The following is a 24450-nucleotide window of genomic DNA, read 5'->3' on the forward strand; positions in this document are numbered from 1 at the left end:
AATTTGTGACGCTTTATCTCTGCATTACAGACATTTAAATGTCGGACTCTTAGTTTCCTCTCGTGGATATTAAAACCACTTTAGTAATATAAGCATAGCTAGTCATGTTAATCAAAAAGAATATACGAAAATGTAACTCAAAGTTTGCGTGATTTGCATTCGATTCCTAATTTCAGAGGGCGTCGTATTAGTTGACCCAGAGTATGTCAAGGGACGGAAGGTGTTTACTCACGTCTTATCAGCTTTTCGTTATGGGCGTGAAGATTTGGATGTACTTGGGTTAACGTTTCGCAAGGATCTATATCTAGCCTCGGCTCAAGTTTATCCTCCTGTTTATGCATCCGAAGCAGACAACTGTGGAAGGGTTCTATTAAATCCGACAAGTACAGCTGTTTGTGGAAATTCCAAGCCTCCTGGATCGGAAGTTTCTGAAGGGACAGATGATAGTTTACATTCTGGTTCTCTTCCATTAACAAGACTACAAGAACGTCTGATTAAAAAATTAGGCAATAACGCCTTTCCATTTTACTTCAAGGTAAGCTTTTAACCTTGAGTTTTTTACTTTTCGTACCGAAAATAGTTCCTAGGTCCCAAAAGTAACAAGAATGACATTCTTAAAATACTGCCATATTCACAAGATTTTCAAATTTTATCAGCACAAGCTTGTAAATGACAACATTTATGTCCGAAAATATGTCGTCTTACGGCTTTAAAATAATGTTTTCCTCACTAGCGATTGTATTCGATAAGTCTTTTGAGTATTTTTCACCATAAATTGTAAATAGATGATAATCTTTCGGGATTTGTAAACCATTATATAGATATATATATCTTAACAGATAATCCACATTTAGTTACTAGTTGCTACCTGTTATAGTTACAAATAGCCCGTATTTGTGCAACTGTAAGGTGTTTTAAAGATCAAACGCAAAAATAACCCAACTATCGGAAAGTTTCTTCCATAGTAATAAGCTTGTAGTCTTGTGTTTGCCCAGTAATAAAATTAACAAACAAAACAGAAATAGGAAGACTCACTAAAAGAAATGTCTTGATTGCTTGAAAAATTACAGCTAATTGGAAAGCGTTTAGTTGAGCTGACACAGATTGCTGGAGTGCCCAAATGTATTTATGCATGATGTAGTTTGGAGGGCATGTTTTGATAAGGAGATAATTGCACATTTTGTATTCTCAAAACAATTCTGACTAAACGTTTTACTTTACGAACTTTAAGTCAAACTCATGAACACCTTTACTGAAATTACATACGACATTGTGCATCACCTTGAAATGACAATGGGCATGAAATGGATTAACGAAACAGCTGTTTATTTAACATGAATCCAAAACTGTGCTTAATGAAGATATTTGTGGAGGGGTTTACTACCTTCCCTCCCATAGACTATAAAGGTTGGGTGTTATGGGCTAATTACAATGGCAAAGAAACACTTAATTTTTTTCAACCAGTTTTGAAATTTGCCTAAGCTTAATTTCTGTCTATTTATGGAGTGATTTTGTAGACAAACTTAGGTCTCGTTTATTATCTCGTGACTCATACATTGGTTTACGCTAAATATATTTAGTGTGAAAAATGAAAGAATTGTGTAGGTTGAATGACTGCCTTTTTATACAAAGCCACCTACTATTCTTTCAGATCATGTGTAAAACTTGCCATTAAATTCACAAAAAATGTTGGAAATAAGGCCTTCTGTGCAGCATTCGTTTTAGCAAAATACATATAGGGTATTCGAAAATGATCCACAAGGTTTGAGGTGGGAGATTTACTTCGGGTTGGTCAAAATGGTTTACTGGTATTGAAAAACGTCTTGAAATGCTTGGTAATATTTTACTAACCAGACAATTCAAAATTTTAGTGATCGTATTTTTAGAAGAGATATTTAACTCAAACAACGATGTTTTTCTAAATTTAACAGGATGCTTTACAGTGTCAAACAAAAACACACTATCCAATATTTTGTAACCTAGTATTTTTTACACGAGAAAATAAAGAATAACCGAAAATAGTTTTGATGATTATGGAAGTCTGTATACAAAATGACTTTAAATAAGAAACGACAGGTTTTACTTTTTGAAATGAACAATAAGCCTTCTGAGGTTTTGCCGTTTCCTTTCCTAAGCTTGTGTTTAGATATTAGAAAACAAACTTTTATCTTATGCTATATCCATTTATTTCATATCATTTTTCCTTCAGGCTACTTATTGATTCCTATTGATTTGTTTTGCATACATTTATTTGTTAAAGCTCCCTGCAGACGCACCTGCTTCTGTTACACTTCAGCCAGGTCCAAACGAGAGCGGCAAAGTAAGTGAAATAAATAGTTTGCTTTCTACTACGAATTTCGCTCAAGATTTCTACATATCCGTCTAATTTTAATCCATTTATCGATAAGGAGTATTAGGTAACTACAAGGATAGAAAATTCACTTGCACTATAATAATAAAACGTTTTAGTAGTATCTTGGAGTAAACAAGTTTATGCTTTGCAGTGTGCATCAAAAATAGCCATTAAATCAATTTCCGAAGTCGATGAATTTATAGACGCTATAGTACAAATTGCTGGCAGTGAATGTGTTATTAATGGCCTTATCATTTTATCCAGCACATTACCTTTAGTTGCTTTGATACGTAGATACCCCATTGAAGTTTTCCTTGTTGGTTTTTGTACAAACATTATTCTCCTTTTTATAATAAAGTCACTGCAAATATAGATAATTTCATGTTGTTTAACATAGATTGTTTAGGGATATAAAGCAATATATTCTGGTCAGACAAAGTGTCCCCATGAAAATCGTTTCCCTAAATTGAAATCCATTTCTTTCGTCTAAACTATACCCATCGCCATAACCAAGCCTTAGCAAATTACTTAAAAATCTGGTTTGCTTCATATGCCTTATTGATATTAATTGTAGTTTTCTAAAATTTTCAAGTGCTATTGAGGATATGATGCTTCTGATCATACGATAAATTCTAAATTTATTATGGTTTTATTCTGACTAATTATAACAGTTATCGGATCGTAATATCCAATGGATATGAACGGTGTTTGTATCAAGTGACTATCATCCTAACCACATCGGAAAGTCAGAACATAGCTTATAGCCATCGCGCAAGGTTCTACTGTTAGCTTTTTTAACACAAAACAATCACAGAACTTAGTGTTTCCGATGATCAAATTATCAAATGTTTTACGTAAATTTATATGAACATTTAACGTAATTATGTCAGACAAGTTCTGTGAAACGAATCACGACATCATGGAACGGGTTTTACCATGTCACTAGTTCATACAATATGAAAATAATGCCAATGGATTCATATACTGATATTCAAAACTAACATCGCTGATATGAAGTATTAATAGTATGAATCTAATGTTGACAAAAACCATTGACAAATGCCAATGTAAACTTTTAGAAAATGATAAAACAGTGTTAATTGTCTAACTTTCACTTATTATTCTAACAAAATTTCCTTGTGATATAAATCATTTTTAATTATAGATGAAATCTGGGATTTAGAAATGTTCTGTGGACTATAAAATATGAATTCAGTGTTTGTTCACAGATAATTTCAAGATGTTCTTGTACATGGAATTTTTCTGAAAATATTAAAATGAAACTTTCGTTCTTTGATTTAGTTTGTATTTCAAACGCTCTTTAAATTCATCAATTCAATGCTCATTGCTCAAAGTACTTAAACTGCTGATTAAATGCTATTTTGGTGAACAGATAGATGTTCAAACTAAAGACCATCCAAATATCCATTCTGTTTCAACTTTTGATTGAAATGTGATCATAATATTCGTGCTAGCTAGTCTTTCTCAACATAGAGCCTTGGATGTGCTTCATCAGACGCTAGCATATGATATTAGCACATCAAGATGAAATAAACAAAGTGGATAGCAAATGAGATCAAGACACTCTAGTAGAACTAATAAAGAGAAGGACTGAACATTTGAAATATGGTTTAAGAAGACAGGGTTCAAAAAGTTACATATAAAGGATTACTTGAATACAAAATAAATAGGAAATTAAAGAGTCGATATATCTGCGCCACTGTAACCGATTCTGAGACATGCAATCGAAAGTCCTCTAACTATTTTTATTTACACATCTATACATTTGTAAACTATTCAAAACTGTGATTTTGCATTGTATGCTTCAAAATAATAATTTATTTTTCTAGCCATGTGGTGTAGACTATGAACTAAGAACTTATGTGGCTGAGACATCAGATGATAAATTACAAAAACGGTGAGTTATGTATTGTTGTTTTTGGAAGGAAAGTTAACAATTTTATTGATTGAAAAGTTAAAACAAAATAAAATGGAAAAAGTTTGGCAAAATCCTAAAGCCTAATCAAGTATAGTTTAGGTTGAGTTATGACTGGCAGTCAGCGGCCTGCTTGAATATCTAGACCATCTTGTTGCCATCTAGATATTTCAATAAGTCATTTGTTTTTTGTTTATCTTAACAAATCATTGTGTCCCCTGATTGCATAATCTATTCTGGCGCGTTTGTGAAAGGTTTGAGACCATTTGCTGTAAAAGTTGCAAAACAGTACAATCAGAGACATCGTGCTGGCCGGCCATATGTATTGAAAAGAATAGAAATTATTCAGATGTCGATTCCTGTACTGCCTACATCTTACTGGCGGCCACTCAATATTTATCGTCAGGATTGATCAAGAAGTTGTTTGGATAATCCTGAAAATTTCTCTCAACAGTCATGACAACTCAGGAAACATTAAGAAGCATTTTATCCAATCAGCGTTTGATTAGAAGTTTTGTTAGAAATGAAAAGTCACATGTAGAGTTTCTGATTGGCTGATTACTATGCTGCTACTCTGTTTAGTACCATTCTAGAATTTTAAGGAAAACCCAAGGACTTTTAAAATACTATAAAAACCCTATATTTTCTGTACATAAATGAACCTTTGGAGTTAAGTGCTTCTCGTATATTTTGCGCCTTTTCTCTCATGTTCAAGTCACTGTGTAGTTCTAGCTTGGAGATTACGAGAATAGCTTAGGATCTGAGTATAGCGTTCAATCAGCAAGACTTATCAGAAATAAGAAAAGGAAACTTATTAAAATACTTCTTACTGAGAATTCTATATACAATATAATGTTGAATTAAGCCATTATTAATAGTAATGATAATAAGTCTAGATTGCCTATAGTATAAGTTCTGTTTTTATAATTAAAAAATGAGTTTTCGAATTTATGTTTTGTTTTTTGTGACATCAAGATGTATCTTAATTTTTTTTCTTATCTTATGGGAAGTTCACTAAAAAGAGAACAGTCATTGTTGATGATGTAATAAGAAGACGAAGATTATCAGAACTATATGATGATATATTAGCGCAATACATTTCAAACAATCTGATCACACATATACTTGTCTACTCTTACCCCACCATTTCCAGTCTAGTTGACCTTTTATTTTGATATATAAATGTTCTTAACAAGTATATTATGTGTGATCAGATTGTTCGAAATGTATTGCGCTAATATATCATTACATAGTTCTGATAATCTTCATCTTCTTATTACATTATCGAAATTTATCAAGGGGACTAATTGCTTTAAAAGTCATTGTTGAGATTAATTTTTTTTCTTTTTCTCAGTAACAAATTTCTACAAAACTTGATGATAATTTTACCTAAACATGCGAAAATGAATCTTGGAAATATGAATCCCATAATTATTTATTAATTTTAGTAATATTCTTATGCGAATATAAAAATGTTGCTTCTTTTTTTGAAATTATCTACCTCTTAATAATTAGATGTATCAAATGTTTTCCGACTAAATGTTTTGCATTTCCCTCTAAATAACAATATATAGTGATGAATAACAAAATACTTTTGAAAGATGATAGACTTATTTGAATGAATGAATGGATAAATAAATAAGCGGTAAATATAAAAAAACTAACATGGTCTTATACATGAAGGAATTTTTCCGAAAAAAAATATTAATAACATTTGTTGCCTAGTTTTTAGTTACATGATGATGGTAAATTCTTTTATTTGAACTTAGGTTGATTAGTTCTTTTTTTCATAATACAAAATGAATAGTCATTGTCTAGTTTAACGTATATTAACTATGCCATATGGTATATTGTTTAATATTAGTATACATACTTTTTTTGATTTATTACTAAATAAGTCAATGTAAGGTTTATTCTTTTGATATATTGATAAGAGCCGAAACAAGAGAAAAATGATTATGTAGCTTAGCAAAGTTGATCTTTATTTGGTTAAAGACAGTCGACTGGAGACCATTTATCAAGGTCTCATGTTGTTTGACACTTGTCATTAAGGTATGCCTGTAGTATTGAGAGAACTAGTTCTCACTTGCGAGTTTGATGCGGTTTCACCAAGTTTCACAATTTTAGAAGCGTTTCAAAGACTAGATAAACACTTTATCAGTCACTACTTAGTGATCAACTGTAAAGTAAATTACTGTTTGAATTGCTTTCTAACCAAAGGCACTACTGTAGGACAGTCCGTACAGAAAAAAACAAACAGATTCGGGAGAGCTAGGGATCTGTTTTTCCTTGGCTTAGGACTTTTGAAAAGAGCACACCCTGATACTTCATGGATAAAATAATGCTGCTGACTTAGCAAGTCTGAATACAATGGTTTTTCTGCTCTAATCAACTGGTAACAATGCTATTTCATCATCAAAATATCCTCCATAATTACTCAACTCGCTGTACATTTAGATGGTTCTACTGATTATTACAATCTTACTGGTGAATCATGTTCCAAAATATATAGTATGAATTAGTCTCTCTCATCGCATTTATACGGTATTGATGATTACATACGCATAAATTTAGTACATTATTAAGCAAGGCTAATAGATATTCAGTGCACATGAGCTGTTCGAGGTGAGTAGATGGTTGTATATTTTTCATATAGGTATTGTAAAAACAATTTAAGCAATTGTAGAAATGTATTCTAAACACATTTTTGGTGAGTTCGGTAAGCATGTTAGGGTAACACGTGAATATACCGAACATCAAACATGAGTAATTCATGTAAAGCAGATCGCAAATTGGGTTTCGTCATGAATTGAATGCATGTGGAAAACAATTGGTAAATAGGGAGCACCAGATAGTTGTTTAACAGTAGTGTAAGGCTCCTAAGCAGCGAACACGCACATGTTTACCAGGAATTGGTCTAAAGACCTTCAAAATTTGCTATGAACTCATTACCTTTAGACCGATAATTTGGAGTTCTGTGGTAAAGATTTCCAATTTAAAACAATTTACATTGTAGAGCGACATCAATCCAGAGTAGTGGTTGACCTTCACTCGTCAATTCTTCCTAGTACTCCATGAGTTCAGCTTAAAGCTAGTCTCTTAAGAGTTTTCGATTGATAGTGAGTAGATTTAATAAAGATAATTTAAACAACCTTTTGTATTAATTTTATCTGATTTACCCTATCGATATCCCTCAATTCTAAATCAGTTCCTTCATTATCTATTTATGGTGGTCATAAGTATAGAAATATGCGCGTGTTACATTTGTGTATGACACTTTTTCAGAAGAATTTTTCGTTTATGTAGACATTTATAGCATGGAAAATGACCTTTAAACTAGTGAAATTATTATCATACCTTTTTATATTCTGTTGAATATATTATTACCATATACTGAATGTTCTTTACTGTGGTTTGCATTTCTCATAATAATTACTCATTTTACACAATGTTTATTGAATATCAATGAAAGTTATTTTAGACCACCTTTTATTAGTTATTTTTTATCATATGGAGTGCTTGTTTCACCTGGTACACTAGTGTTAAAGATCTTGTATGTTGGAAATTGAAAATACCATGTTAAATTTTGTTTAAACTATGTTTTTTAAGTTTAATGATTTTAAAAAAATACTAGTGAAATCATAGAAAATGGTGTGATTCATCACTAATTTTATGAATATTTTATAGGGTTTATTTGAATGTCAATTCGTAGGTGTTTAATTGTCCAATGCTCGATAGACACAATATCAGAATTACGTTGTATCAAGATTACAATATGCTATTTGAAAAAAAAGAGTTGATATAGCTTACAATTCCTTACAATAAATGAAGGAATGTTAACGTATTTAGCGGTGTATATTTAATCCTTGAAGTGTTTTTATTATTTTATCATAACAAAAAAAGGAAAAACTAATCCACCATGAAATCCATCTTAGAGAACATTTAATAGAAATGGACTTTGTTGTTCAGCATACTATGAGACGAAACATTAATAATTTTTCACATAAATGACTACTACCGATCACTTAGCTGTACTATCATTGAACTAAGTTAGAAAAGGACTAGAGGATACCAGACCAATAAATCTCATCAGTATATGATGTTGATGACTATTAATCCGAGCTATGTTTACAGATAAGAGGGTCTTTGTTGCTTTTTATCATATTCTTTCGTATTGATGTAGAATGTGAAAACTTGCACAGATACACATAATCTGCTGTGCATATGTCAGGAGATTATTTAAAAATACTAAAGGTCACATACATGCGAATTATACTAAATATTGAAACCCAATTATAGAAAATACTAATATTTGGGGCTTAGTTATATAACCACTGAGAATCAGAAAGCACTGAACAAATGTTTTGTCCTACTGCAGGACTTCCTAGCAGAGAAAATCCACAACTCTGCCGCAGATATAACCCAGAACCTTTAACCTTCTAGGCTAACGCTTAAGCTTCAGGCAACTGAGCCATCACCTGATGGTTAACATGTCAAAAGTCAAACAATTCGAAACATTGCTTGACTATCGTGGATTGTCTGCTGTAGATAACTGTCCCACAACCGATATAGTTCAACATCAATGGTTACGGATTTTCACTAAGACTCCAGGAATCGCATCTTAAAGCTAGTCATTAATGAGTATATTATTACTCTTAGTACAGTGAGGTTCATCGAGAAACACTGATGAGCGTTAATACATATGTAGTTGCAGTGTTTAGATCAAGTAGTTAAAAAACTTTATTCTGAATAACATTTTCTTTTATAAATCTAGAGTAATACGATAGGTGGAATTGTACATTCAAACTATAAATTCTGTTGTATTATTCAATATTAACTATTCAAATAATAACAAATAAATTGTTTACATAAAATATAAATCCTTATTTATATGTAATGATTAGTAACTAATGTAGATACATTCACTTAGTATTGTTTGTTTGGATCTTCCCATTGATGTTTAGGACTGCAACTGGTCAGTCTCTTATTGATATATGTGCATACTGTGCGTATTACCTCGATATAGCCTTAATTCACAAGCATTATAAACAGAGATGGATAGTGGCTTATAATATTATGACTATTATGTGCATACATTTTTCTATTGTCCAATATGATCAGTTATTAATTATGTATCTATTGTATTTTCTTAACTTGAACTACACTAAAATTGTTACTTGAGAATAAAGCTAACAAAAGTATTTTCGTTGAATTTCAACGTTATTTTATGTGTACGCAATTCGTCTTTAATCAATAGTCTGCGTAAGTAAGAATGCGTTCGGAAGATTCAAACAAACAATACTAAGTGAATTTAAACTTCACCCCATTGCACAAGCAAGTGGCTATCAGGACTCAGTAGCTGAGTGGATAACGCGATGGAGTTTGAAGCGAGAGGTACTGGGTTCGAGTCTCAGAGCGAACATCGACTCTGAGATGCAGGTACATCCAGCTGACGAGTCCTAAATAGGACGAAATGCGTCCTGGATTCCACTGCTAGCAACTATCTATCTTTGTTTATAATGTAGATAGAATTCTGAATAACTAAGTGATCATGGAGTAAAAGTTCATCTTCTTGTTATTTATTATTAATACATGCTATTGTTTTTGCTTAGAAAAAAATTATGTCAAATTAACTAATTGTTGAATTTTTATTGATCATTCTAATAAAAAGAAAGAAAGTTTAAAGCATAAATACAGAACTTCTGTCTGCACATATATATGTAATGTCTCTTAATTTCCACTATTTATGTGTTAAGATCTGTTTGATAAAGATATTATGATCCAGTTAGCAAAATAATTTGTTTTTCCGAGATATAAGTGGTATTACGTAAAGAGTTGATGTCCGAATATTTACTTAATACACATAAATTTTGATACAACTGGATACCACAATAAGAATTCGCTACATAAACAAAGAAATGAAATTGTAAAGAGATAGAGAAGAGTGGAGAAGTGTAATCAAAAATAATTCAAGGAATAAAAGGAAGTAAACGAGAATAGTATGTAGTAAAAGGTGCACTTCAGTAAAAAAAGTACATCAGAGAAGACTTTTTTTAATTAAATGAGGTTCTCATACTTTTACAAAAAATTTGAAATAGAATTACAGAAAAGCTATCACTGACTTTTACATTAAGCCATGTTTGATTATGTCTCTGGGATATCAACCGGGCAGTCATGATGAGTCAACAGACCCCATTCCTGTACAGATCTTTTTCTACCTCGCCAACATGTTATAAGCTGATATACTCTACGTTTTTCTCAACCAGTCTCAGCGTCGGTAAATAAGTTATAATGTGGAGGTCATTTGGACGACATTTGTGGCACATATCCTAGCTAAACAAGCAGATTTTTCAAGACGGTGACACCAGCAGAATTATTTACACTATACAAAGATGCATGTTAAAAGATATCCTCATTACTAACATGGTGTTTATACTGAGTACCAGAAACTCTTCAGGGACAACGATGATCAAACACAGAAAGTCGCCGAACATCGTCAACTCAGAGGGGTTAGGTTTTAAAAGGATGTGGCAAAGGTGATTTCGCTGCCTATTTGTAAACTTGATCTTTTGAGACCAAAGCAAAATCATGAATGAGACAAAGATGGTCCAGATTAGCATAAACCGTTTTGACCTTCACTATATGTACATTTGTCTCACCAATCGCGCTACCACGAATACTCACATTGCTCCCCAAACACACGTAAATTTCGACTTATTCTAACTACTCACCGTCTACGAATACTGGTCGTCAACTGAATGAGTAAGATTTGTATCGTTTGTGCTTCATCGCAGAGTAAGACAATGTAATCTACATACACTTTATAATGGATATAAATCACTTCCTTTAGAGCTATTTTCTCAGAATGTCACCAATATCAATGCTGAAGAAAAATGGTGAGATTGGACAAACCTATTTAACCCAATTTCTGAAATGTAACGTTGGAAAGATTTGGTTGCATATCCTTACTTTGCCTGAGACATTTATGCATAGAGCATTCAAGGTGTTACTAAGCTTCTTAGACATTCCCTTCTTCAATAGCCGAACTCAGAACAAAATCGCGGATTTCTCACACCTAATTATGAGCCAGACTGTTTATCTAAGAGTTGGAAATACTACCTGAGTGCTCAAATTGAAGCATGTCTAACGAGGTCTGAATTTGTAACTCAGTAATTATAGGTAAAATATGATTGCTCTGAATAACTTATTTATAAAAATCACAACTAAGCTACTGCTATTTTCACTCATAAGCTTGTGATTATCATTTGAGAACAGATCGATTTTTATCATTTTATTTCTATCAAGACTATCGTTTCTATCATTCACTAATTGTATGTACTTATGCATGTGTGTACTGTTTTTCTTAAAAAAACAAAATTCAATTTGCCAATTATTTTGGTGATAATTGATAATTTTTATATGATTGAATGTTTTTGTTTTTTCATATTAAACTATTACAGCTCATTTACTCCAATTTTTGCAGCCGAATATTTTTATGCGGAGCCATAAGCTACCGCCCGGACAATCAAACACAGTGTAATAGACGGTGAATACTAATATTAACAATGATAATACTAATACTATTACTGCTACTAACAATAACAACTACAATTCTTAACAATTAATACTATTGGTATTAATCAGACTAAAACTACTCTGAGCGTTTTTATCTGTATATTTATGGTGATGTTATATTGTAAAAGTATCCGAAAATTTTAACATGGTATAACGTAAATTATAGAAAGTAAAATAAACTAACCTTTTCTGCTTCCTTATTGATGACAATAGAATCCCGAAGAAAGAAATAAGTTTTGATTAACCCATGCTTGATTAACTAACTTTTTCTGAGTATTTGAAATTTTGTTCGTTCATTTATTAAATTGTAATTAATGTAAAAGAAACAATAAATAAATAGAAAAATAAGAAATGAAATGAAGATGGTTTAATAAAAGAAACATTTGTCTTCAATGAGATTATTTACTTGATCTGTATACTTGTATGTCGAATACAAAGAATAAGAGAATAACTAATACTGAAAATTTTCAATAGTGAAAGAAGTCCAGGGATAGTATAATAGAGGACTGAATATGTGATGTTTTCTCACTGAGATCATGCTTGAATTAATGAATTACTAAAGATTCAGCTGTGCACAAGTTTATTATCTGCGTAGTAATGCAAGGTAGCGCCCAGAAATACGTCTGGCGAATGCAAACTCTATACTGTTAACATAACATGTCACACAAGATCAAGTAGGGTGGTAGATACAAATCAATATTATGGGTAACATTTTGTATGTTTGTGTCGGTATGAACCATGTTGAAGTTAAGCATAGAGTACTGGGGAACGCTGGCAAACCAGTCGATGTCGAAGTGAACCTTTATCGACTGAGGTGACTAAGAGAGGTTCTACGTATGCTTAACCACCGCCTACTCCGATGAGGAATGCTTTGTAATACAAAAATAGGTTGGAAGAAAGGTAGGTGCAGTCAAACCAAAAACGTGACATCAGTCTATGAAGTCAATGAGTGTTGATTCGAGGCATATTGCCAGATGAAGACTACTTGGTTGAGGTCAGTGTGATAACCATGATCAGTAGCTGGAGAAGTTTTATGACATGAATCAGAATAGCTTACAGTGACTCAGATAAACTCAATTTTATTTTACTGTCGATTTTGAGTTCCGATACTTCTTCATGTATACTTTCTCGGTGGGTTTTTTAACCCTTTTCCTTTTTTAATCGTGACTGCTACTACGTTGTCTTGATTAATTTTGTTATTCATTCGCCTAACTTCATTTTAACGTACTAATATGATATGGGAACTTGAAGCCACTCACATATATGCCGGTTTCAACTTTGATAATGACTGACTGTGTGTTTGAGTGTGCATCTATGAAAACAGAAGAGACAAATAGAAGATAGGTATTATAATTTATTGTATTCCATTATATAAGCAAAGTTTAATGTATACGATGATATTTGAAGTGATTTTTCTGTTCATTAACCAATTTCTGTAGTCTATACCTGCGCTAAACTGCTCTATAATGCAAAAACTCATCAATACACTATAGTATGAATTCACAATAACAACATTTATGATGAAGACTTGTTTTTGTGTGTGAATGATTTTCTCCTTTAGTTAATTGCAACGTTAAACCATTATCATACTCTAATTTGTATTTTTCGAAATCAATAGTAATGCTGTCCGACTTGCTATTCGTAAACTGACTTATGCACCAGAAGGACCAGCCCCACAACCATCTGCAGTGGTTCTTAAAGAATTCATTATGAGTCCAGGTACACTCCGTTTGGAGGTCTCTTTAAATAAAGAAGTAGGTAGTTTTTCACTGATTTTAATCTTTTTTATCTCTTTGAATTGATCAATTTGTTTTAAATATTTTCATCTTAGATTTTTAAAACCTCTCAGAACTTATAGAAAAATCACCCCAACATAATTCTAATAAATATTAGTTAAAAATAAGATTGAGATATAAAATGAATCGAGAAGGGAATGGTAATCTAAATTTTGCGAGTTGACAAACAATTTTTTACTGATAACACTTTTAGTAGTTGTTAATGATTGAATGCATGAGTCGATTAAAGCCAGACAACCATGGAAGACCTGGAGGCACTGGACGGCCGTTTCGTCCTGATATGAGACTCCTTAGCAGTGCGCATCCATGATCCCCCACGCGGCAGTCGAACCCAGGACCTTCAGTCTCACGCGCGTGCGCTTAACCTATAGACCACTGAGCCAGCATCCAACGGTGTTAATGTCTAACCTCAACCAATCCACGAAATCGCGCGACCGTCCACCATTATCTTCAGTGAGTAACTGCTTCTACAACAGACACAGTTGGACTCCACTGGCCACGGCTTCTCACTGGGACTCCAGGAAATACTTCATGAAACCAGTTACTATTGAGCACATTTTTAGTAGTGTTGAGCCTTAATAGCCGATTTGTTGAGTCGCGACAATGAATGCTTCACAATTAAACTATCCATCTCAGAGAATGTCGCACCATAACATAATCTGCCCAAACTTCCAATCGTTTTCCTCTTTCTAATGAGTATCCTGCTGAATAAATTAAGGAAAAATCTTTTCTTTTTTCTTACGTATGGATTATAATGGCTTTAATTTTAGATATCCGGTTTGTAAATGAAATTTTATCGTATTTCCTCGGAATATTGATTGCTGAATACTTGCATCCTATTACTTTTGGATAATTGAACAAAATTCCTTTTTAATGATTTTTTTCATCTCCAAGTTATTACAATTTCTGATCATTAAACTAGTCTGCAATTAAATAGATCCAAAAGTCTGTAAATAATAATAATAATCAAACATAAGATGTTGAAGGTCTAGCAAAGAATCATTTTAATAGTACACTGTCACACTCATTGGTCTGTATTTTATATGTTTGCCTTTATTGCAGTATTAAGAAACGTAATTTCGTTTCTGTGAACGTGTCATTGTTTCATCATGTAAGCTTCTCATTTATTGACGCCACGCGAGAATACCCAAAGTAAAAGTGGTTTCCTTCGGGGATTATCTTCAAGTGTAAAACTTAAAAATGTAATCCAAAACGTAATGAAACGATATCAGTAGATAACATCACATGATAGCTGATAATCCTACGAGGCTAGTGCATTATTTGTTCTATTTTCGAGTCGAATATCTTACTACATGTAAAGAATGTTTCCTTAGGTAATTCTAGAGTGCAATGGATGCCTTTTATTCTTTTGTGAAAGGTTTAAATATATATATTTTGTTGTTTATTACCAAAACCGCCTATATTGTTCTCCAATGAATTATGAATGAATCGCTTTATTTTTGGTTTAAAACCATATAAAAAAACAATTAAATCATCATTAATTTTTAAAATGAAAATTAAGTTATTCAACTATGTAGCTATATTTATCTAGAATGAATTTCGTGAAAATCGTTTTATTACTCAAAAATTAGATTTAATGACGTACTGTGATTCACTGGTGAGGTGATATAAGCAAAAGCCCATTGAATAGATGTCTCACACTTTACTGACATTATAGACAGATCATAGTTACAATAAATACTGAAAACCAGAAAGATCAGTAAACTGTTTGTCTTATTACTGAAATCCTAAGCAGTAAACATCTACGCCCTTACCGGAAATATAACCCAAAACTTTTGGTGTCGTGCGCGAAAGTTAAAGGTTTAGACAGCTGAGCTGGGGTCCGATTGTGTAGATGTCCGAATTCAATCAATTTGCGATGTTGCGTGACCATTTTGCATTACCTGTCATGAATAATGATCTCAAACCCAATATTGTTGCTAAATATTTACCAGTAAGATACACTCACAACACTGATTTTGCATTGATTATAAATGTACATCTATTGATCTGTCTTCTCATCTATTCGCTTTTTTCCCTCGTTTCATTTTTTACCCATTTTCTTGTCCAAACCGATGATAATAACATCATCAACAACGTTAAATAGAAATATTATCATGGTGAATCAATAGATATCAATGTTTTGGTAGACAATAATTCAAACAAAACAGTGAAAAAAATCAAATTGTCAGGTAAGTATTGCTCCTCTCTCTATATACACTTACACATAAACAAACATTTACACAGGTTCGTACTTATAAATTATCATGACTATTAAATTCACTTGGTATTGTTTGTTTGAATATTTTCATTGATGTTTAGGACTGCAACTGGTCAGTCTCTTATTGATATATGTGCATACTGTGCGTATTACCTCGATATAGCCTTAATTCACAAGCATTATAAACAGAGATGGATAGTGGCTTATAATATTATGACTATTATGTGCATACATTTTTCTATTGTCCAATATGATCAGTTATTAATTATGTATCTATTGTATTTTCTTAACTTGAACTACACTAAAATTGTTACTTGAGAATAAAGCTAACAAAAGTATTTTCGTTGAATTTCAACGTTATTTTATGTGTACGCAATTCGTCTTTAATCAATAGTCTGATTTAGTAAGAATGTGTCTGGATTGTTACAAATGTATATAATGTAAATCAGATAAAATTCAGTTTGAAAACTCGATTATATATATATATATATACATATATATATATATATATATATATATATATACGGTGAGACTGTAATTTATGGACGATCTTTGAGCGATGCCAAAGTGACTTTGAGAGTGTACACCTAACAACTTAATTACTAGGACCAAATGAGTGTTATGAACCAGTGTGAGGACTTAAAATTATGATTCACAGTTGATAGTTAAGGTTAGGAATTAGATTTAGGATTTTCATTACCAACTGACATCAGCTATAATGCCAAAAAGCTATTTAGCCAAATGGATGAATAAATTCCGCGCCAAAATCAGAGACCTGTTATCTTATACTTGATTGGTTCATCCATAAATTATAGTCACGCGATATGTATATATATATATTATACAAACGGTATTTCTGATATACACAATTTCCTGGCAAAACCAGTAATTAAATCTCTATAACAATTGTTACTAACATCTATGCGAAATAATGTCTGGGAATAATTTGTGGGAAATGAAAAATATATTTTTATTTGTCTATAATGTCTAGATTAATCATGACGTCAATAAAAAATATATAATAATAATAATAACCATTACAGTCCTAATAAGTAATTCTATTCATCAAAGTTATTTTTTTCAAATTAATCAGAAAAAAACAAAAAAAAATTATTGGTAAATGTTAAATGAATAAATCTATCATGTTCGTTTTTGGGATTCTGTGGAAAACTGATTGTTTCTTTTATCATGTTAAACAACAACTTTCGATTTGTCTTGTTTTGTTCCTTTTCTTCTCTACAAGGAATCTTGATTTATGTTTGTATGTTATTGTAATTACAAAAAAACTTCAATGTTAGTAAAGAGTACAAAAATAAGTGTTTTTTTCTTGTTCAATTGCTCAGAATAATTTTCAATAATTTCGATAAAATATTCATACTAAGTTTGAAATTCTAGAGTCTTGACTGATGTTGTCAGTTTAACCATTGTAGTAAAACTCCTAAATAAGGATAGAAAAGTTGATCAGTTTAATAAATTAAACTGGTTCAATAAAAGCTTAAATTAGTTGATAAGTGTTTGATTGTTATAATCAAATCAACTTCGAGAAGATTACGGTTACATCGTTTAATAATCACATTGAAAGATTTTAAACTGATTTAATTGACATCACGAGTCAATGTAAAGTTCATAAATTTTCTTATTAAGAACATTGATTCTTCTAGAACATATTCACTACTGAGGAGTCCCACAGTAGGACGAAACGGCCGTCCAGTGCTTCCAGGTTTTGCTTGATGGTCTAGATTCAAATGACTCACGCTTTCAACTATGAAAATTTCTAAGGTATTTAGGCGATTTTTTATTTTAACAATGAAATTACCTCAATAAATATACCTTAATTAACGTATGATTTACAGAAGTCTTTGTTCATTTGTTTGTTAAGTTTACAATCGGAAAACATTTATACGAAATTATTTTCAGATAAAGGTGTTTTATTCAATTAAAGCACAACAGACGAATATCTGTCAGCCTTAAACAAACTCTGTTGATTAGATCTTTTTGATGTTTTTACTTGAATGTTTGGATGTGATTTATTATTTATACTGGATTTATGTCTATGCTTATACAAAGAATTATTTTTACTTCAGTGATTACATCTCTTTCATACAGGAAACAATTTCAATAATTGAAAAATTGTCTTTGAATGAATGTGATTATATAATAGCTTATACTAATCATTATTATTATTACCATGCATTTTTTCCAAATCTTATTTTTACAATTACGTCACATATACATTTGTTTGTGAACACTTCCGTTCTATTATTCCTCCTAATTTCAATTTTATTGTATGAGCATTTCAGTATTCAATACAGTACGTAAAATTCCTTTGTTACCAGATTTCTTCTGTTTATACTTGTTACTCATGGTTGCAATTAAGTGTAGATTCCTTAATTTTCCTTCTCTTCATTAATTAAACAGTAAAAGATAGTTAAATGTTACTTTTAATTAATGTACCATAAATTTTCATCTTTCTGTATACATTTCTTTTTTTCCCTGTTGTAATCGTTTTTGATCACATTTTTTCCCCTTAAAGTTATTCAAATTACAAACATTACATTGTTTAGTCATGCCGTATACAAATGTACAGTTGATGAAGCTGAATATGAGTAAGAATTAGTTTAGTTTCATCTTTAATGCATATAATTTAAATAATTATGTATATATATACATATCACTCTTTATTCGTGAAGTTTATTGAATGATCATATATGCTTACGTTTTGTGTATGTGATCTTGGAGTACATTTTTTCATTTTCATCTTGTTTTTATTACTATATTGATTTCGAGTATGTTTTCCTTCAAAAGTATTATTGTTGTGTGTTATATTCTCGTTGTTGTTGTTGTTATTGTTGTGGTTGTTGCTTCCCAGTTCTCTATGAGATTCCCAAAAGAATTGTTCAGCTCTCAGTTATTTAAATTATTTCAATAGTTGTACACACGGTTGAATATTCAATTTTATTTTAAAAAAAGTTTCCGTTTTATTCAAACCGTTTGAAAATCACTTATTACTGCATTTAAATAGTTAGCTCAACAAAATAACTTATTAAGTTAAGTTGGAATGAAATAAAAAGGCTTTATAAAGTGCTATTCTTAATGATACATTCTATGGATTAGTATCACTGTACATAAACAATTATTTATAAATTCGAACTGTTTTGTTTATATTATCAAGTATTCGCTCTTTAACATGGAATGTGTAAACTTCAGTAATGTTAAGTTTTATATTTGTTTTTAAAGGTGAAATTTACGTCCATTTTATATGAGTTCATTCTTATTGTTTATATGGTAACAATTTGAGTGGAAAGCATACAATGAAATAGAATATGTGATGGAGCGTGAAGAAACATGCCTATTTTATCCTCAGAGTAGTATAAATACAAAAAGCACTATTTTACAATGTGTTTTTTATCGATAGTAGCAATAATTTTCAGAGCATGACAACGGAAAACGAAATAATAAGTATCACAGAGATTTTCTTACTAATAACAAACTGTGAAAATACTTGATTAATCTTTAGAAATTAACTTTATAGAGTGCCATGGAAATTAGGCAATTACCTTTATTATAAAAATAAATTACAAAATAGGATAAGATAATATTGAGATAAACGTTTTGTCATAAAGGATCTAAAAACATGAATAAATCTTAGTATTGTTTGTTTCAAACTTCCCATTGATGGTTAGGACTGCAACTGGTAAATCTCTAATTGGCATATGTGCATACTGTGTGTATTGCCTTGATATAGCCTTAATTTACGAGCATTGTTAACAAAGATGGATAGTGGCTAGCAGTGGAATCGAGGACGCGTTTCGTCCTATTTGGGACTCGTCAGCTGGGTGTACCTGCATCTCAGAGTTGATGTACAGTCTGGGACTCGAACCTAGTACCTTTCGCTTCAAACGCCATCGAGATATCCACTCAGCTACTGAGTCCTGATAGCCACTTGCTTGTGCAGAGTGAACATCAACTCTGAGATGCAGGTACATCCAGCCGACGTGTCCCAAATAGGACGAAACGCGCGTCCTGGATTTCATTGGTAGCCACTATCCATCTTTTCTTACAATGAATACATTTGTTTAGAGTATGTTAATTGAGAAGAGAAGGAATAGGTGATAATTTGAGAAAGTTAGTGATTGTGTCTATTGTAGGAGTAGAGGTTGAGTAATTTTATTTAGTTTACATAGTTTTAACCTCTGTATGTAAATAAAATCTCGAAGAATGTGAAAGTTAACTGCTTTCGGCAGGTAATTTTTCATCTGGTATAGAAGTTTAAATGGTTAGGGTTTTTTTGATCGATTGATCTGTATGTTCATGAGATATCCATTGTTGATTTTTTATGAATCCACTACTGTCTCTTTTCAACCATGCAGTTGATGTCTAGTGCCACAAGAAAAAATACGAAACTATCTATGTCCGGGGTCTCTTCATCCAGTCTACTGGTAAATATTCGTGGACTAAAGTATATCCAACTTAAAATTGTTAAGATCTAGAAACCTCTCCTTTAAGTCGGTTTCTGTCTGTCACCTTCTAGGTCAATTTTCACCATATATATGTTTTTTTACTGAATCCCAGCAAAGTTTGAATTTATCATTTTCTTCGAAAATGTTTGGCTAGTATACGTCCCCGATTAGTAGTTATTTTAGGGGCGTAAATTATTCTATGATCTCGTGTCTACAAATAATATATAATTGTTTCTACACATTGTCGTGAATGGAATCGTCGAAAATAGATTTCTTTTACTAAATTAATCATTTGTTTGATGAGAATTTATTAATAACATTAATCTTGAAAATTTATGAGAATTTTTAACCAACGGGTTTACTTACACTTCGCTCTTCGAAAAACTAACCAGTTTTCTGATGTTTTGTCAAATCTATAAACTATCTCGACATATATATCTGTTTATTCTGAAATAAATACGTTAACTGTGTATGTTCATTAAATTATTTAAAGTTAAAACACGAAGTTCAGTGAAGGGATCTCTTTTCAACGAATTTATTATCAAGCTGTACAATCGTATACATATGAAAATGTTTTGTTAAAGTACTAATTCCGTTTCCCCTTTACTTATATGTTATATTCTCATTATTTTATTCATGAATACTCATCATATCACCTTATTTAGTTTTACATCTCTATGATCTTTAACGACCTTTAATTATTGTAACCGAAACATTTTAATCATCTTATTCTATTCACTAAATCTATTGTTAATACTCGTATTACGTAATCTAGTATTATAATCTTGGTTATTAGTGTTCACAATTCCTCACGGAATTAGTACTTTAACAAAACATTTTCATATATATACACGATTGTACAGCTTGATAATAAATTCGTTGAAAAGAGATCCCTTCACTGAACTTTGTGTTTTAATTTTGATGTTTAAATAGGAATTATTTAAAGTTGGCATTGGTTTACTTTTTTTAAGAAGAAAGAACCATTAAATTGTAGTTCTTATACATTTAGATATGTCAAAACATGTTCAATTGACCAAACTGTAAAATATTATTCTAGAAGCAAACTTTTATTTATCACTTATGTAATGTTCAGGTCAACAAGTAACAATATTTACAAAAGGTTAGTATTATATCCAGAAGCAGGTTTATTTGTAAATAGCTTATATTTTAAATGGAATTGAATACATTTCATTCATGTTGAAGTACATTTAATAACTTTCATGTTTGATATAATAGCAACAAATCAATTAATATATTGTTTTGAAAAGAAAGATATCAAGTTTTAAGCTTAGCCAATAGAGTGAATCCTACTACTAGCTATCTTTAGTATTTCAATCAACTTGTTATTTAGTTTCAAATACATTCCGTTTCTTTAAATTTCTGGTCCTTTAAAACGTTTATCGTTAAAATATTTAAAAAGTTTTGTCAGTCTTTAGACAAAATAGAGGAATTTTTAAGAAATGTAACCCTTTTACTATTTCATTGATCCTTACTATCAGTTTGTAGCATTTCTTATGAGTAACTTCATAGTACTAAGTGTTTTTCTCTGATTAATTAAACAGTAAAATCTTTTAGCCCAATTATTAAAAATTCATTCGCGTAACTTACAGAAAATCAAATTATTTCAATGATCTAATGATAACTTATTTTCCTACTGAGGATTATCAAAGAAGTCAGTTGTCTCAGAGTAAAGATTAAACTAAAGTGACAAATGATAAATTAACCGGTATGACTACCGTTGGACTTAACTAAGTTGATAGGTTAAAACGTTTCATAAGTGAATACCTATTAAAAAAATAAATAGAGTAATGTACCAGTTTACATAAGATATACCTCACATATATACAAATCCTTAACACTGAATTAATTAAATATTATAGTGATAATGAAAGATTATTTTTAAACTAATTAATTTAAACTTTGATTATCAGGTCCAGTTTATGTCTTCAGTTGTCAATTTTACTTTCTGCCATGTGGATAGCTATCTTTTAACATGTCACCCGTTATTAGGCATGAATATTAGTCGGATAGTAAATGCAACCAAGGTTTAAAATGTTTCGTTCAGATTTTTAAATTCTGGTTTAATAAATTTAACATCGTCTTCACGAATCAGAGCACACTAACGTATATAAACTCTAAACTTGCCTCAATTGTCCCAATACCGTCTAGAATCTGAGTTTTAGCTAGTTTGATGTTCCATTCGCGATATTGTCGTAGATATTGATTCCCCAGCCTCTAAAACAAACGTATAACTACTAAAAGTATCAATCAGCAAATTCATAATCAGATTTTACAACAGGGTAATTCATTTTTAGGCTGGTTATACAGGAAAGTTAAACGCCATCTTTGCAGATTATAACCAAGATATCACAGAATAATACAGTAGCACAACCGTAATGGTATCAACAATCCTAATTGATCATTCACCCTGTATGTATATATTTGTATTGGTCGATAACCAATTATGTTTAACAAGAACAGGTCAATTCCGACTTACTTCGATTACATGACTGTGAAATTCATTATTACCAAAGATAGCATGTATTACAAGATCTCAATCACACTGACTTCTAATATAATGGGAAGGGACTACCAAAATATATGAAGTTTGTTACTCAGCAATCCAGGCGTGCACACTATTGTTAATGAAATTTACTTGATCAATGCCACACTGTTCATAACATGACCAATTAACCTCCATTTATCTGGGAGCTTTTTCATTCTTCCCATTTACATTGACGCTAATTTTCTGAGAGTTCATAAGAAAGGTATACAAGGTCACCTACTTTCACGTAATAAGATCCAGACATGGTTAAAATCCAAAATCTCGTACCGAACTACAATTAATATATATATAATTTGTAACCGATTTTAAGTTCTTATCAACAAATATATATTTTCCAAAAGTAAGTTTACTGAAACCGGAATAATATAACTAGATGAAAATATACTCCTTAAAATTGGGCGTCAAACAAAATAGTTGAGTACATGTGTTGACTTACGTATTATCGTTTTTTCATATGTCAACTAAACTATGACTTTTCTAATTGACTCAATTGATCCTAATGTAATAAACTGGGCTGATTTATGAACTCTTACACTAATTCCATATTAGTAATTTCCAAAACATATACATAATGTTGATGGTGAATATTTGCATTATTTTCGAATTATGCTTTTACATAATGTATGTACATATTTTTTTTATAACCCTATATAATTTTATTTTATCCAGTTTTATTTTTCATTTTTATTCTTCTTTCATTATGCATGCATTTATTTACAATAATTTCTTGGCTGCAATTATTCTCGTTGACCTGGTTTATTCGCTCGCCCACTCGTTCGTTCATTCGTTCGTTCATCCATTCGTTCCTACTCACTTTAACCTACTACTATTTTTCATTATTCCTACCGTTTGATGATAATGATAATACAATACTGTTGGCATGTACAACCACTTACACATATAATCTCTGATGAATGTTGTTCACTGGATGATTTAATGATAAATTTGCACAATCTCTCTATATATATACATATATGTTATGTATCTGCTATGCCTCGTCATATTATACTCCTCTATTTAGTTCGCCAGTATACTCAGTTATGCTTACACAATAACAATCGTTATAACTGTGTTGTGGATGAATTAGAAACTGAGTAAGTCTCATTCATTATTGTATTATTAGATTATCATGATCACTGCATATACATACTTTATATTCTTTATTCATTCATAAAGTATTAGTGTTGTTAAAATTTTATAAAAATCTTTGTGTTTTAAATATACGTTTACATATACCTAATTGTGCATGTTAGTTATTTCTCACATTCATATTATTCATTGTTTAATATAAGTGACATGCTAATAAAGCGAATTTTGGCAACATGTACATTGTAACTGGAGTTTATTTACATTTAAAACAGTTAACGAACTTCATCACATTCATTTGTGATTTCATTGTGAATGATTTTAGAAATTATTCTGAATTCAATCATACACTTATTGTATTTTACAACAAATTATAAATATAACATTTCACGTAATAATATACGTATAATATATGATTAGGATAATACATTTTATACCTTTGATTAGAGCTATTTGT

General features: G+C 31.1%; 1 protein-coding gene across 1 annotated transcript in view; it reads left to right on the plus strand.

Moving 5' to 3' along the window:
- Positions 1-2052: 2052 nt before the first annotated feature.
- The window catches only part of Smp_122900 (putative beta-arrestin 1), a gene marked incomplete at both ends in the record, with an annotated part of 47746 nt that continues 25348 nt past the window's right edge, over positions 2053-24450 (plus strand). The window contains 6 exons of the mRNA XM_018795946.1: positions 2053-2112; positions 2261-2320; positions 4204-4271; positions 13483-13618; positions 15768-15852; positions 23929-24001. Coding sequence (XP_018650207.1) covers positions 2053-2112; positions 2261-2320; positions 4204-4271; positions 13483-13618; positions 15768-15852; positions 23929-24001 — 482 coding nt within the window. The remainder of the gene's footprint in view (positions 2113-2260; positions 2321-4203; positions 4272-13482; positions 13619-15767; positions 15853-23928; positions 24002-24450) is intronic.

Source organism: Schistosoma mansoni, chromosome 2 (genome assembly GCF_000237925.1).
Source record: "Schistosoma mansoni strain Puerto Rico chromosome 2, complete genome".
In the NCBI taxonomy this organism is placed as follows: Eukaryota; Metazoa; Platyhelminthes; class Trematoda; order Strigeidida; family Schistosomatidae; genus Schistosoma; species Schistosoma mansoni.